The sequence below is a fragment of the Leptodactylus fuscus genome, chromosome 2 (genome assembly GCF_031893055.1).
Source record: "Leptodactylus fuscus isolate aLepFus1 chromosome 2, aLepFus1.hap2, whole genome shotgun sequence".
Taxonomy (NCBI): domain Eukaryota; kingdom Metazoa; phylum Chordata; class Amphibia; order Anura; family Leptodactylidae; genus Leptodactylus; species Leptodactylus fuscus.
Window position 1 is genome coordinate 102,661,801 of NC_134266.1, and position 16,452 is coordinate 102,678,252.

Genomic DNA, 16,452 nt, shown 5'->3' on the forward strand with positions numbered 1-16,452 from the left:
GACATATGGACACTCCCCTTTTCTCACTGTCCTCCAATGAGAGGGGTGCAGGAAACCCAGGGGGTGGAACTTAATCGCTCAGGTCTCTGCCTGCTATAGTGATAGCTCCTGCCGTCTGCACCGTGCATAGGGTGCTCCTCCACCCCGAGGAGGAGAGGAAGCTGCTAGCAAAGTGAAAGTGAAAAACACACAGGTACATAGGATTACTATTCTCATTAATGTCAGGCATTTGGGGTTATTAGTTTAGTGTTAGTAACTCCATGTGCCTTATATTAATAGGAATAAACCCCATCATGTCCCTCATATTAACCCCTGTGTACACCATATAAAGGTTACTAATATGTGAGACATATGGAGGTACTAATAAAAGACCTCAATAATGAAGATACTTAATTATTACCTCCAAGTCTCTCACATATCAGTAACTCTTACACAAGGGTTAATGTGAGGACATGATGGGGTAATTGCTATTAATAAGAGGCACATGGAGTGACGCTGGGTTCACACCTGCGTCTGGGGTCTCCGTTCTATGGTTTCCGTCTTCTGCATGGCAGAAGACGGAAACCATAGACCGGGTCCGGCCGTGCGCGGCGGTGAGAGTTTTGCGCTCTCTGCCGCGAAACCGGATTTTTTTATCCGGACACAGAGTACTGCATGTCCGACTCTGTGTCCGGATTATAAAACCCGGTTTCGCGGCGGAGAGCCTAAAACGCTCACTGCCGCGCACGGCCGGACAGCTTTCTCACCCATTCAAATGAATGGGTGAGAAAGTCTCCTGCAGGTTTCCGTCTCCTGCCTCTGTTTTAGGCAGGAAACGGAAACCTAAGTACGGAGACCGGGCCGCAGATGTGAACGAGCCCTTACTAAACTGTCATGCACAGGGCCAGACTTCTATCTACAATCCTACTAATAAGTTTGTGTGTTTGGATGTTTGCATGTTTGTGAGTTTGGATGTTTGTTCCTCAATCATGCTAAAACGCCTGGACGGATTTGCGTGCAATTTTCCACAAACATAGTTTTCCCTTGGGATTGAAACATAGGCTACTTTTGGTGCCACTAAACAACATGGCTTCCTAGCAGGAGACTCACAAAAGCAGGACTCCTAACCCCAGCTATAGACTCACACACACACTGCCTCGCATTTCCAGGCCACAAATTGTCTGCACTCTCCTTACTGTCACCTCAGGAGTAGCCCTCACTCTACTCACTCACATACAGTCCTATGAAAAAGTTTGGGCACCCCTATTAATCTTAATCATTTTTAGTTCTAAATATTTTGGTGTTTGCAACAGCCATTTCAGTTTGATATATCTAATAACTGATGGACACAGTAATATTTCAGGATTGAAATGAGGTTTATTGTACTAACAGAAAATGCGCAATATGCATTAAACCAAAATTTGACCGGTGCAAAAATATGGGCACCTCAACAGAAAAGTGACATTAATATTTAGTACATCCTCCTTTTGCAAAGATAACAGCCTCTAGTCGCTTCCTGTAGCTTTTAATCAGTTCCTGGATCCTGGATGAAGGTATTTTGGACCATTTCTTTCTACAAAACAATTCAAATTCAGTTAAGTTTGATGGTCGCCGAACATGGACAGCCCGCTCTCAAATGATCTGAAAACAAAGATTGTTCAACATAGTTGTTCAGGGGAAGGATACAAAACGTTGTCTCAGAGATTTAACCTGTCAGTTTCCACTGTGAGGAACATAGTAAGGAAATGGAAGACCACAGGGACATTTCTTGTTAAGCCCAGAAGTGGCAGGCCAAGAAAAATATCAGAAAGGCAGAGAAGAAGAATGGTGAGAACAGTCAAGGACAATCCACAGACCACCTCCAAAGAGCCGCAGCATCATCTTGCTGCAGATGGTGTCACTGTGCATCGGTCAACTATACAGCGCACTTTGCACAAATAGAAGCTGTATGGGAGAGTGATGATAAAGAAGCCGTTTCTGCACGTACGCCACAAATAGAGTTGCCTGAGGTATGAAAAAGCACATTTGGACAAGGCAGCTTCATTTTGGAAACAAAAATTGAGTTGTTTGGTTATAAAAAAAGGCGTTATGCATGGCGTCCAAAAAGATACAGCATTCCAAGAAAAACACATGCTACCCACTGTAAAATTTGGTGGAGGTTCCATCATGCTTTGGGGCTGTGTGGCCAATGCCGGCATCGGGAATCTTGTTAAAGTTGAGGGTCGCATGGATTCCACTCAGTATCAGCAGATTCTTGAGAATAATGTTCAAGAATCAGTGACGAAGTTGAAGTTACGCCGGGGATGGATATTTCAGCAAGACAATGATCCAAAACACCGCTCCAAATCCTCAGGCATTCATGCAGAGGAACAATGACAATGTTCTGGAATGGCCATCCCAGTCCCCAGACCTGAATATCATTGAACATCTGTGGGATGATTTGAAGCGGGCTGTCCATGCTCGGCGACCATCTAACTTAACTGAACTTGAATTGTTTGTCCAAAATACCTTTATCCAGGATCCAGGAACTGATTAAAAGCTACAGGAAGCGACTAGAGGCTGTTATCTTTGCAAAAGGAGGATGTATTAAATATTAATGTCACTTTTCTGTTGAGGTGCCCATACTTTTGCACCGGTCAAATTATGGTTTAATGCATATTGCGCATTTTCTGTTAGTACAATAAACCTCATTTCAATCCTGAAATATTACTGTGTCCATCAGTTATTAGATATATCAAACTGAAATGGCTGTTGCAAATACCAAAATATTTAGAACTAAAAATGATTAAGATTAATAGGGGTGCCCAAACTTTTTCATAGGACTGTATACATATAGATTTCCACTACACACAGAGGCCCGTTGCACCTGCCTGCAATCAAAATGGACTGGGATTGCAGGCATTAACACTTGACCCCTCTCCCCCTCAAACACCCCTTCCCCTTACCTTCAACGTTGCAGACCGGCTCCTGCCTGCTGAGCTCACAGGAGCCCACCTGTTCCATACTGAATGCTCCCACGCCTGTGTTTACAATACTACTATTGCAGCTGGGCTATGGACAGTCGCGATAGTAAGGCACACAGTCTCTCATAGACGGCACTACACTTGGATTGCCGTCTATGGAGACTTGCAATCAAATGATTGCAGGTTCACACCCCTCAGTGGAACGAAGAAAAAAGTAAAAAAAAGAAAACAATAAAAAAATTTAAAAAATCATCCAACAACACATATAAAGCTCCAAACTACTGTGATGCATATACATATTAGTTACCATTCCGCCCAAAAATGCCCCGTCTACTAATAAAATATTTGCCCTACTCCCTCAATGTCACACTCACACGTAAACAAATCACCATTTTGGTTCACACTTTGGACTATCATTTCAATAAAAGCTCATCTAACCAATACACATTCCCCAGAATGCTATATCTACCGTTAATCTGGCCCTGCCATATTGTGGTTGCAAAAAAAAACCCTTAGGGAGCCTTCACACGGCGTAAACGCGCATGTATTTTCCCAAAATACACGTGTAAAAATACACGTGTCAAAATAAGACTCCCATTCACTTCAATGATATTTTTTACACGCCTGTAAAATGTCATTGAAATCAATAGGCACAAATACACTCCGTGTCAAGGCTCCCGTACACTCAGTTCACACCACCGTCTGCTCTCCGTTCATGCGGTTCCATCTTCTGTTGTCACACAGTTCACCCCTAAGCGCGGCTGACGCTGGGTTCACACTACCGTTCAGCACTCCATATTAGGTTTCCATCTTCTGCATGCAGAAGCCGGAAACCTGTCAGACTGGGTCCGGCCATGAACGGCGGTGAGTGTTTTATGCTCTCCGCCGCAAAACCGTTTTTTTTAAAAAAATCAGACACAGAGTACTGCATGTCCGACTCTGTGTCTGGTTTAAAAAAAAAAAAAGGTTTTGCAGCGGAGAGCATAAAAAAGGTACAGTATGTACATGTCTGTGTCCACCCAATTCTCAAATCACCGCAGATGCAGTCGCGGGTAAAAGCTAGTTGTGGATAAAACTATGGTCCTGTACATTTCAATGGGCCCATACACATAGATACTGTTTTTGCGGCTGTGTGTCTGGGACAAATTGAGCTGTAAAATATAGAGCAGGTCCTATATACACTCACCGGCCACTTTATTAGGTACACCTGTCCAACTTCTCGTTAACACTTAATTTCTAATCAGCCAATCACATGGCGGCAACTCAGTGCATTTAGGCATGTAGACATGGTCAAGACAATCTCCTGCAGTTCAAACCGAGCATCAGTATGGGGAAGAAAGGTGATTTGAGTGCCTTTGAACGTGGTATGGTTGTTGGTGCCAGAAGGGCTGGTCTGAGTATTTCAGAAACTGCTGATCTACTGGGATTTTCATGCACAACCATCTCTAGGGTTTACAGAGAATGGTCCGAAAAAGAAAAAGCATCCAGTGAGCGGCAGTTCTGTGGGCGGAAATGCGTTGTTGATGCCAGAGGTCAGAGGAGAATGGCCAGACTGGTTCGAGCTGATAGAAAGGCAACAGTGACTCAAATAGCCACCCGTTACAACCAAGGTAGCCAGAAGAGCATCTCTGAACGCACAGTACATCGAACTTTGAGGCAGATGGGCTACAGCAGCAGAAGACCACACCGGGTGCCACTCCTTTCAGCTAAGAACAGGAAACTAAGGCTACAATTTGCACAAGCTCATCGAAATTGGACAATTGAAGATTGGAAAAACGTTGCCTGGTCTGATGAGTCTCGATTTCTGCTGCGACATTCGGATGGTAGGGTCAGAATTTGGCGTCAACAACATGAAAGCATGGATCCATCCTGCCTTGTATCAACGGTTCAGGCTGGTGGTGGTGGTGTCATAGTCTGGGGAATATTTTCTTGGCACTCTTTGGGCCCCTTGGTACCAATTGAGCATCGTTGCAACGCCAAAGCCTACCTGAGTATTGTTGCTGACCATGTCCATCCCTTTATGACCACAATGTACCCAACATCTGATGGCTACTTTCAGCAGGATAATGCGCCATGTCATAAAGCTGGAATCATCTCAGGCTGGTTTCTTGAACATGACAATGAGTTCACTGTACTCCAATGGCTTCCACAGTCACCGGATCTCAATCCAATAGAGCATCTTTGGGATGTGGTGGAACGGGAGATTCGCATCATGGATGTGCAGCCGACAAATCTGCGGCAACTGTGTGATGCCATCATGTCAATATGGACCAAAATCTCTGAGGAATGCTTCCAGCACCTTGTTGAATCTATGCCGCGAAGAATTGAGGCAGTTCTGAAGGCAAAAGGGGGTCCAACCCGTTACTAGCATGGTGTACCTAATAAAGTGGCCGGTGAGTGTATGTCCTATACTTCCCTACACCTGTCCGTATGTGCAGCCCTGTCAATTTATTTTTAATCTATAGGTCAGTGAAAACCATATCCGTGCCATTTGTGTGCAGGAGGCCTAAGGCTGAAGCACCACGTTGCGTTAACACAGCGTTTTGGTTGCAAATTTTGCTGCGGATTTATGAGCCAAAGTCAGGAATGAATTGAGTAGAAGAGAGAAGCATTAGGGTGCATTCACACGGTGTAACGTGCCGCGTGATGTGGCACGTGTACGCCGCGGGACCCTTTGAGTGCCGTACATGCTCCCATTGGTTTCAATGGGAGCGGGGATCGTATGCGCCGTGCTAGTTTGCGGCCGTGAATAAATGCGCTGAAAGTAGCAGGAATACATTTGGCCAGACCATGCTCCTCACATGGACAACTTTATGTTGCTTGCTCAAGAGTATCCTGTGCCCAAAACTTACATGTACTGTTGGAAAATAACAAATCAAACAGTGTCGTATATCGAAGTATATTAACTTGAAATACCTCTGTCCCAAAGACAGTATGTACAGTTTCTCAGAACACCGTATAGCAGCTGAAATACAAATTAAAACTCAAAAGCTTTTATTAATACCCGCTAAAATATTTAATATAAAATTGCTCCCCCACAAGTGAACCACCATCACCTATCCAAATGTAGGATAGCTAGACTACAGATAGTCGCATAGGTCTGATTGGGGGTATAGTAGCCAAAACAGGTATTCAAGCTACTATGTCAAGGGGATGTCAAGGGGAAAAAATAAACAAACATGGATCCTCCCCCTCCTTTCCTCTGATCCCTTCAACACCCCATATCAGATCTAATGTGTAAGTTGCTTTTGGGAGATACACAGGACACTCTTATATTCTATTGTTATCTCAGCTCCTGTGCCAATATAAATAGCAACTAGACTAGCTGTTTACAATGTTTCTAACTATTTAAAACAGCAATGTAAAGATAGCAGAGTGCTTCCTCATATTCCACTCGCTACAATCAGTTTGCCTTTAGCTGCCTGGACTCTCACACTAATGGCTCCAGGCACTGATAACTGCCTAAATTCACAGCACTATTAGCCTTGAATTCCTGGCCCTCATAGCTCTTGGCAATGCTTATCTTTTCAACAATCTTAGCTTCACTGGTAACAGCCTGACATGTTTCCTTACTGCTCACTGCAAGTAATTCATCAGAGGCTTCTATAAGATAGCTTGCCACTTCCTAAAATAAGTGATTGTTTCAAAGCAAGGAGAGCCTAATCACTGCCCCGCTCCCCCCTTGGCATTTTTTTGCATGGCTGCAAAAACTGATTGGCAAACTGAGTGTAGTGAGTGGAATATGAGGAAGCACTGTGCTATCTTTACATTGCTGTTTTAAATAGTTAGAAACATTGTAAACAGATAGTCTAGTTGCTATTTATATTGGTACAGGAGCTGAGATAACAATAGAATATAAGAGTGCCCTGTGTATCTCCCAAAAGCAACTTACACATTAGATCTGATATGGGGTGTTGAATGGATCAGAGGAAAGGAGGGGGAGGATCCATGTTTGTTTATTTTTTCCCCTTGACATCCTAGTAGCTTGAATACCTGTTTTGGCTACTATACCCCCAATCAGACCTATGTGACTATCTGTAGTCTAGCTATCCTACATTTGGATAGGTGATGGTGGTTCACTTGTGGGGGAGCAATTTTATATTAAATATTTTAGCGGGTATTAATAAAAGCTTTTGAGTTTTAATTTGCTACCCTATATTTTTGGATACTCACTTTATCCCCTGTTTTTTTCTAAAAATATTAGTTTATAGGGAAACTCTCATGAAATATTTCTTGTTATACTGAAATACAAATTACATTCAACACAAAAGTCTCACGTATTCTCTGGATTACAGCAAAAACAAGATACGCAGTTACATTTCATATCCCATACCTTATACACACTACTAAAACCTTACCCGCGCCTGTATTTACCCACTTCTACAATCACCGCAAACGAAGTCGCGGGTACCTGCTAGTATCTAATAACTGATGGACACAGTAAACTTAACCATCAAACTTAACTGAACTTGAATTGTTTTGTAAAGAGGAATGGTCCAAAATACCTTCATCCAGGATCCAGGAACTGATGAAAAACTACAGGAAGTGACTATAGGCTGTTATCTTTGCAAAAGGAGGATCTACTAAATATTAATGTCACTTTTCTGTTGAGGTGCCCATACTTTTGCACCGGTGAAATTTTGGTTTAATGCATATTGCACATTTTCTGTTAGTACAATAAACCTAATTTCAATCCTGAAATATTACTGTGTCCATCAGTTATTAGATATATCAAACTGAAATGGCTGTTGCAAACACCAAAATATTTAGAACTAAAAATGATTAAGATTAATAGGGGTGCCCAAACTTTTTCATGGGACTGTATACTACTATAAAGATGCAAATTGGTATTTTAGTAGCACTTTCATTCAGCTCATATGTGGTATAATATATGTGTGTTAGGGAATAGCCAGATGATAATTCCCCAGAAGCTGCTGGTGAACCCTGGAGGAAGGGGCACAAGGGACAGTGAGCCCTAAGCTGAAGCCCCCAACTGTCTCTTCCTATTGCCAGGCCCTATCCTACATAATAGGCGGCAACCACGAAGATGTTCCCTTCCTGTATAAGTGATAGACAAGATGAACAACAACAAAGAGAGGTCAGCTAGCCAGGGTACGGTAACAGTCAAACAATGCAGTGCCTAATCGGAGTCCAAAAGAATAGTCAGTAGGGAAAGCCAGAGGTCAAGGATTAGAATACAAGTAAATAAACAGCAAGGGAAACCAGCAAGCACGAGGCAATAATTGGTGCCTCAGTGTGAATGTGAGCAAAGACTAAATAGGGGAGGAAGAACCCGCCTTGAACCTGACAGGAAGGCAGGCTGTCAATCACAGGGCCAGACAAAATTTAACCACTGAATGGACAGAGACAACAAGGGCAGAAGACGGGTGTGGTGCAAATACAATCACCGAACTAGAGCCGTATTCACTCAGTGCAACTAAAAACTTTAAGCAAATTATCAAACTGCACACGCCTCCTGCGCCGCAGCACGCGAGCAGAGCGTGGCGCAGAGACCCGGACAGGCAGAGATGTTACAGTGCGCCAGCTATTATATACTGCCCTCCTCCCATGGTCCAGGGGTGTATATTGCAGTTACATATGAGGCAGAATTTATGGGAGACGCACTTGAGTTATCAGTTGCCATATGTCAAAACTCTCATCATGGGAAAACCCAGATTGTTTAGGGTTAGACCTTCTGAAAATCGTATGCATAATGACAAAACCAATAACATTTAACATTAACATTAAGCCTTTTTTTATGATGTAATAGAAAACATTGACATGGCCATTTGGCCTTGAAGAAGTACAAAAAAGTACCACTTTAGAAATGCAGATGGTGTTGCCAAATTGTCTGTTGTGCTCACTTGGACAAGGTCAGAACAAAACAATGACTGCTTTGTCATTCAGAAGAGTGAGGCAAGTGGGCATTGAGTAAGTAGGAGAGGGGCCTAAGCTGAACTCATGCACCAGAGAATATGAACCTTTAGCTATGTCCTGGGTGGAGACACCAAATCCTGATGTTTGTGTGTGGAACAAGATGAGGCCTACTGGTTTAGCAATATAATATTTCATGAAATGGCATTGTTTTACTGAAAGGATATTAATCTATATTTGCCTATATATGAGATATGACATTAGGGCGAAAGAGTGAGCTGTAGTTTAAGAGAGTTTTTCCAAAACATTCTAAATTATGAAATAACGAATATATGCTAATAGTACCACTTTCCAAATCTCTTATTTAGATGACTTCTAAACATGCTAAAAAAAAGTCATGTAATGTATTAACTGTTTTCTTTTAATTTAACAGATTCAAGTTGGAGTCATACAAGCTACTGAACTACCTGCTCTGGACATGGGAGGAACTTCAGATCCTTATGTAAAGATTTTCTTTTTGCCAGATAAAAAGAAGAAGTATGAGACTAAAGTTCATCGGAAGACTCTTAACCCAATTTTCAATGAAACTTTCACTTTTAAGGTAAAACAACCATAAACGTTATATTTGAATATACTATAAAAATGAATACAAACTATCACATGTAAAAATTTGTAAAATGTTAAAAATTAAAAAATAATTGCTGAATTATTGAAAGAAAGAAGGTAAAAAGAGATATGAGAAGTTCAAAATGTAAGAAGTAGTAAACACTAGTCAGCTACAGCAAAGGAAAGTGATACTCACCTCCACCAATCTCTTTGTGATCCCCATTGGTCTCTTCTTCCTGGTCTCTCCCAACATGCATGAACTGTCACTCATCAAAACTCTGATTGAAATTGGTTACTGCTGCAAACAGGAAGTGATGAAATGGGAGGTCCAATGGTGGATCTAGGTATAACATTTTTTCTTTTTTAAGCCACTCGGAGCCTTATATATAAAATATATATATATATATATATATATATATATATATATATCCAGGACAACCCTTTTAGACCATTATGGATGCAGACAGTTTTGGTTTTGTGGATGTAGTCTCATTTTTTAAAATGTCAAGTTAAAGGGGTTCTCCCATCTCAGACTATCAGCCAGGCTGGATGCAGTGTCTGCTTCTCACTTCCTGTATTTCTCTCCCTTCTCCTCCCTCCTGCTGAACGGGACAAACAACACTTCTGCAGGTCAGATAATCTGCAGATTCTTGTACAGAAGGGACTCTGAGTGTTATCTCTGGGTTTACTTAGAAAGATAACAGACTCAGTATCATCAGTAAAGTGAAATTAGTTGAACGGATTGCCCTGCCAGCACTGAGTAAGTGACATCACTTGTCCTATCTCCCAGATCCGTGGTTATAGCAGCGCTGTGTAAACAATGGGAGGAAGAAATTCACAAAGCAGAATGCACATTTACATAATTTACATAAACTACCAGTATAGATAGGATCCTTGAGATAGGACAACCCCTTTAATTGTCAAAGTGATCCTGAGATAGGCGGTTTTGTTTGTTTGTTTGTTTTTATATTTATGGCACAATATTTGAATTTCTTTACTTGTAAGACAGATAGACAAATGCCAAATAACTTGTAACATTACCAAATTTCTACTAATCAATTGGAAGGGAATTTCTAGTTGTGTAATTTTCTAGTGCTGCTGCTGAAAACAGGGAGGAAGGGAAAGACAGAGACTTTGAGTCTTAAACTTGACCCAGACCCTGTCCCTACCTACTTGCCTCAGCTAGCCTAGGCAGTATCCGGCAATTGAGCAACAGTCTCTTCTCTAGACAGGACAAAACAATATAGGAGTCAGCAAGCCAAGGGTCAAAGTCAGAGACAAGCAGTACCAAATCGTAATCTAAAAGAGAAATGACAAAGGAAGTGTGGGGAATCGCTCAGGTAGATGCTTGTAGCAGTGCAGGAAACACGGACACAGAGACTGGGTTGCACTCAAGTTCAGTCTTTATTCACTTGCGGTGAATAAACTGCCTTTGCAAAGGTACAAATAAACAAAACAAAAGCCTTCTCGGCTGAGAAGTAACTAAACATAAGAAACTGCTCCCTGCCTATTCAGGACCCTTGCTTCCAGACTCACACTCTGGTAGCAACAATGGGTGGCACAGTACCTGGTTTCAGGGTTCTGTTTGGACAAGTCAGCTCTGTCAGTGTGGTGCCACACTTCCTAGTCCTCACGCACAGAATATATCAGGCCTAAATTACACAGCTGACCTCCCTGGTATTCCGGATGGAATACAAGCGCTAGTGTGAACCAACCCTAACACTTACTAAGAAGATGGGTGTGGTGGAAAATCAATTACAGAGATGAGAGATTAGAACAGTGTTCAGACAGAGCAACAAGAAGCTAAAGCTAGGAATCATAACGGAACATGACTCCTGCGGTGAGCGTGCGAGTGGAGGGTAGCGCAGAGACCTGAACAAACAGAGACTTTACATTAATATTTACTATATGTCTACTTTATGTTGGCATTTTTGTTTTACTGAAAAGTGTTTTACCCAATACATTACTTTATCTATCTTGCTCTATTTGTCCATGCTCAGGGCCACACATATTATCTCACTCTGTCTACATACTGTTCCTCTCTCTTCCATACCCATCCAGTCCTGGGTATGGAAATGTCCTATATGTGGTTGTAAAGTACTAAACCACATTGCTAGGCTTAGAAAGAAAGTTGCACCTATTCTAGAGTGCAGATGCTGGAAAGCAAGCTTTGAAGTGACTAGTGAGTTTATGTAATTGGCGTTTGAGTTTGTTTCAGATAAACCTAGCACTGTATTGGGTTAAAGGGGAAGCACACCCTCTGCCCACACTTGAAACTTTTCAGGGCAACCACAGTTATGGTACACAGTGTTTTATAATTTAAAGTTTTATTAACTAATAGAGATGATAGGAAATAATAGAAGAGAGGACTACTGCTGGGAACTTCCTGTACTGGCTGAAAGCTCATTAGCATATTAATAAAAACGGACTTATTCAGAAACCATTGAGGCAATTTACATACTAAAGGTAAGTGTGAAGTAGCATTTCTAAAGCCTATGCAAGGATGTGATTAGATAAAAATGACTTTTCCCAGTGATAGAGCCCCTTTAAGCTATGTCAGGATACAATTGGGAGCAGCTCCTCCACTATCTGCTATGCAGACAGACATTCAGGCATAGATGGCTGTGGAGGGCAGCTCAATGATCACTGACACAACCAAAACCTAGCACTCACCTCTTACCTGTAGCAGCAGGTGTCCCCTGCAGATCAGGGAACTGGAAGCAGAGACTAGAGTAGATCCTTCAGTATGAGGACTCCTAGATAAGATAGTTGCCATAGCCAGTACCAAAGCAGCAGGATTAAAAGGTCAAGGGACACATTTCAGAACACAACAGCATCCAACGGACTGGCAGAGATGTCCAGGGTAGGTGGGACCCAGATGCCAGGCAAAGGATGGAGGTCAGAATGATGTAGTATGGACATTACTAAACAGAGTCCAGCTCATATGTTGCGTGCAAGCCACGTCCCATGAGTAATATTACTTTCATAACTCTCACGGGACAGTTCTGCATTTACAGTTCTGTCCCGCCATCCCGAACAGCTTAGAGATTGTCCTGCTTATGAGTGTTTTCTCTTTAAAAACTCATTTTGCTCCGATCTCCTGGCTCTCTGCTGCGTCTCCTCCCCCCACCTCTCACTCACACGCATACCTCCCAACAGTCCCGATTTTGGGGGGACAGTCACGCTTTTGTAGTCCTGTCCCGCACAGCTTAGAGCTTGTCCGCTCTGCCCCTGAGTGTTTTCACTTTTCTCCGATCCCCGACTCTCTGCAGCGTCACCTCCCCCCACTGCTCATTCCCTGTTGAGCCGGCAGAGGAGAGTGAGTTTGTGACCTATGAGCCCTCCCCCTCCACAATCCATTCCAGTGCAGAGAAGAGCAAGGCTGAACTAATACATAGCAGCCAGTGCAGGAGCTGAAGGTATTGATCCAGGAAGCTCCACTCAGCGCTCTCAGGAGGCTTCGCCCCATCCCTCTTCTCTGGCTGCCCTCTGCCCACCAATGAGAGGGTGATGAGAGCCCAGGAGGCGGGACTTATCCCTACACAGAAGATGGACCCTGCTGAGCTCCTGCTGTCCTGCAGAGAAGAGAAGGAGGAGAAGACAGCTCAGCAAAGTGAAAGCAAAAAAATTACAGGTACATGCTGGAGTTACTACTGTATGGCTAGTAATGTCAGGCATTTGGATGATTAAATTAGTTTCAGTAACTCCATGTGCCTCACATTAATAGCAGTTAATCCCATCATATCCCTCACATTAACCCCTGTGTGCCTGACATAAGGGTTACTGATGTGTGAGACATATGGGTGTAATAATAATGAAGATACCTAATTATTACCTCCATGTCTCTCATATATCAGTAGCTGTTATGGGAGGTACACAGGGATTAATGTGAGGGACACGATGGGGTTAACTGCTATTACTATGAGGCACAAGGAGTTACTCAGGGCTCGTTTACTTCTGCGCCCAGGACTCCGTTAGGCTAAGGCTCCACAGGCCGTAATCGCAGCGCTAAAGCGCTGCGGAAAGAACTGCTGCGTGTACATGCATTGCGGTTCTTTCCGCAGAGCTTTGAAGAGAAAGTTGACAGAGTTTTCCTCTGCGGACTTTCTCTTATGCAGGTTTCCGTTTCCTGCTCAAAACAGGGCAGGAGACGGAAACCTGGCGGCATCTTTCAAACCCATTCATTTGAATGGGTTTGAAAAGTGTCCTCAGGGGTTCTCCACGGTGAAACCGTGTCAGGTTTAAAAAAAAACTATTTTGCCGCAGAGAGTATAAAACGCTCACCAGCGCTCACGGCTATTATATTTTAATGGTTCCGTACACACGGTCGTTGTTTTTGCGGCCGTGTGTCCAGGCCAAATTGAAGAGCTGCAAATTATGGAGCAGATCCTATAGCTGTCCTAAACCTAGACCTTTCATGTCCTCAGAGATGGGTGGTATTAGAAAGACTGAATTCACTGCACTGCCAGCTTTCACGGTATGTGCCCCTGTGCTGGAGATATCGGTGCCATTAATTTTGGCAACAATATCACTCCACTGTCAGAAGAGCGGGTCTTAGGTTCCATTCACATGGAGGAAAATGTCGTTTTATTTAGCGCTGAATTTTCCACGTTGGAAAAAAACGCTAGCGGAAAATTCTGCTAGTAGAAAAAAAGCTAGCAGCACCCATTAAAGTCAATGGAAGGCTTTTTTTTTTTCAGCGCTGAAAATAGCAGTCAGTGGTCCAGTCCAGGAAGAACAACAAGAACTGGGGTCTTGTCATGTGGACATTCACTCAGCCCCCTCCCACGGAACTCATTACCTCACCCGTAAAATGTGTACCTCTATCTGACTCAATGGTCTCAGGTAAACCAAATCTGCGGATCAACCCAGAGAGAAGTTTCTTGGCTGTAGTTTTATTCTGTGGCCTTAGCGACAGGGTAGGCCTCAGGCCATCTTGAGAATAAACCCACAACAACCAGGACATATTCATATGTCCCTACCTTTGGCAGCTGTATGTAATCTATCTGTATTCTCTGAAAGGGATATTGTGGTCTGGGTGTCTTGACCACTTGACTTGGATTGTTCAGAGCACAGATCACACATGCCTTCACATAAGCTCCTGCCCTATTTCCAAAACCTGGAGCAAACCAGCACCTGTCCACTACTGACTCCATTGCATTCCTAGAGGTGTGCACCTTACCATGGGCCAGCATTTGAGCATAGAGTGCCCTAGGCAGGCACACTCTCTCTCCTACTTTCCAGAAACCATCAACACACTTTGCACCAGCTTTCTGCCATCTGTGTACCTCCTCAGGGTCACAGTTTCTATGCAGATCTTTAGGATCTATGTCCTTCACATGTACTGTCTTTACCACACCTTCTTTCTTTCTGGGCAGCAGGGCAGTCTTTTTTGCAGCTGTATCAGCTCTGGCGTTTCGTTGAGCAGTCAAAAAGTTTCTGCTCCTCCATATCGTCCCATAGTCATGCGCTATACCAAAAGTGTACCTGGAGTCAGTGTAGATTTTGGTCTTATCTTTTACTAACTCACAAGCTTTACTCAAAGCAATCAACTCTGCCTCTTGTGCTTACATGTGTGGGGGTAGTGCTTCAGAACACAGAATATCACTCTCAGAGCACACAGCATATCCGGTTACAAACTTACCATCAGGTGTCATGTACATTTCCAGTTCTGGATTTTGCAAGGGTATATCTGAGACATGTGAAAATCTAGCTGTCTCTTGCTGCATGAGGGCAACACAGTCATGTTCATACTGCGTCTCAAACAGCTCTTCCTCTGTCATTGAGGAGAAAAAAAGTGAATTATCTTCCTCTACTCCCCCATTTGAATTGTGAGACACAAACGGAAGAAGTGTCACAGGATTCAATGTTGTACACCTTGTGAATTGAATGTTTGAAGAAGATTGTAGCATGAAATCCATTCTTGTTTGCCTTGCCAAAGGAATATGTCTCCTGTTTACCTGCATCAAGATACCATGTACATCATGTGACGTCAGTACCATCAATGGGTAGTCAAGGACTATATCTGTCGACTTTTCAATTAACATCTGTACTGCCAGGAGGGCACTCACCTGGCAACAGGATCGAGTCTAGCACTGTAGTATGCTACACTGTAGTATGCAGCCTGTGCCTGTCACCATGTTTTTGTATTAGGACAGCTGTGCCATAGCCCGACATCTCAGATACATTAGCTGAAAGGGCTTTTAGTATTCTGGTAGTCCCAGAGCGGAAACACTAGCTACCTGCACCTTCAGTTGGTAGAAGAAATCAGTAGCTTCTTGTGTGAGTATAAGTGGTGTTGAGGTCAAGCAATCATACAGAGGCTGGATGCAATTGAGGCAGAACTTATCCAGGGCCTACAGTATGAGACTAGCCCCAAAAATGTACGTAACTGGTCATGTGACCTCGGCAATGGCACGTCATGAATTGCCTTCCTCCCGTCAGCAGTAAGATGCTTTGTTCAATTTCCTAAACAGTGACCAAGAAAGACCACCTTTGGCTGGCACCATTACAATTTATCTGTACTAGCTTTGCAGTCATTGGCTGCAAGGAAACACAACAGACACAACGCCTATGTCAGTGGGAGAGACAGACCACAAATTGTCAGGAACAACAGATATTTCCTGCATAACTGACTCACTTAGGGACACAACATCAAAGGAATGGATTAGACAGTGTACCAGAGCAGCTATTTTACACATCAACTTAGAATTCCCTGCTTCTTTTCTGACCATAACTTCACCTGAGGGGTGTAATGTAATGTCACACCCGATAGGCTGTAGTACATCCATCCCCAATATGTCTCCAGAGGGGGAGCATAGGAACCGGGTGAGAATTCTACTCCCTAAAAATTCAACTGGGACTGATTGTGTCTCTTTCATGACGATAGGGGTCCCCTTAATACCTATACACATTTGTGGTTGGGATTCTAAAGGTAAATGCAAGCCAAATACAATTGGCCTCAGTGTTTATAAGGAAAGGTACACCCTGGGTTGCTACAGTTGCAGTTTCAATGATCTGATCCCCTCTC

The 16,452-nt window shown here is 43.1% G+C and overlaps 1 protein-coding gene across 1 annotated transcript in view; it reads left to right on the plus strand.

Moving 5' to 3' along the window:
• Window positions 1–16,452, plus strand: part of LOC142194074 (synaptotagmin-2-like) — a 135,405-nt gene that overhangs the window by 95,410 nt on the left and 23,543 nt on the right. The window contains exon 5 of the mRNA XM_075263100.1: window positions 9,250–9,417. Coding sequence (XP_075119201.1) covers window positions 9,250–9,417 — 168 coding nt within the window. The remainder of the gene's footprint in view (window positions 1–9,249; window positions 9,418–16,452) is intronic.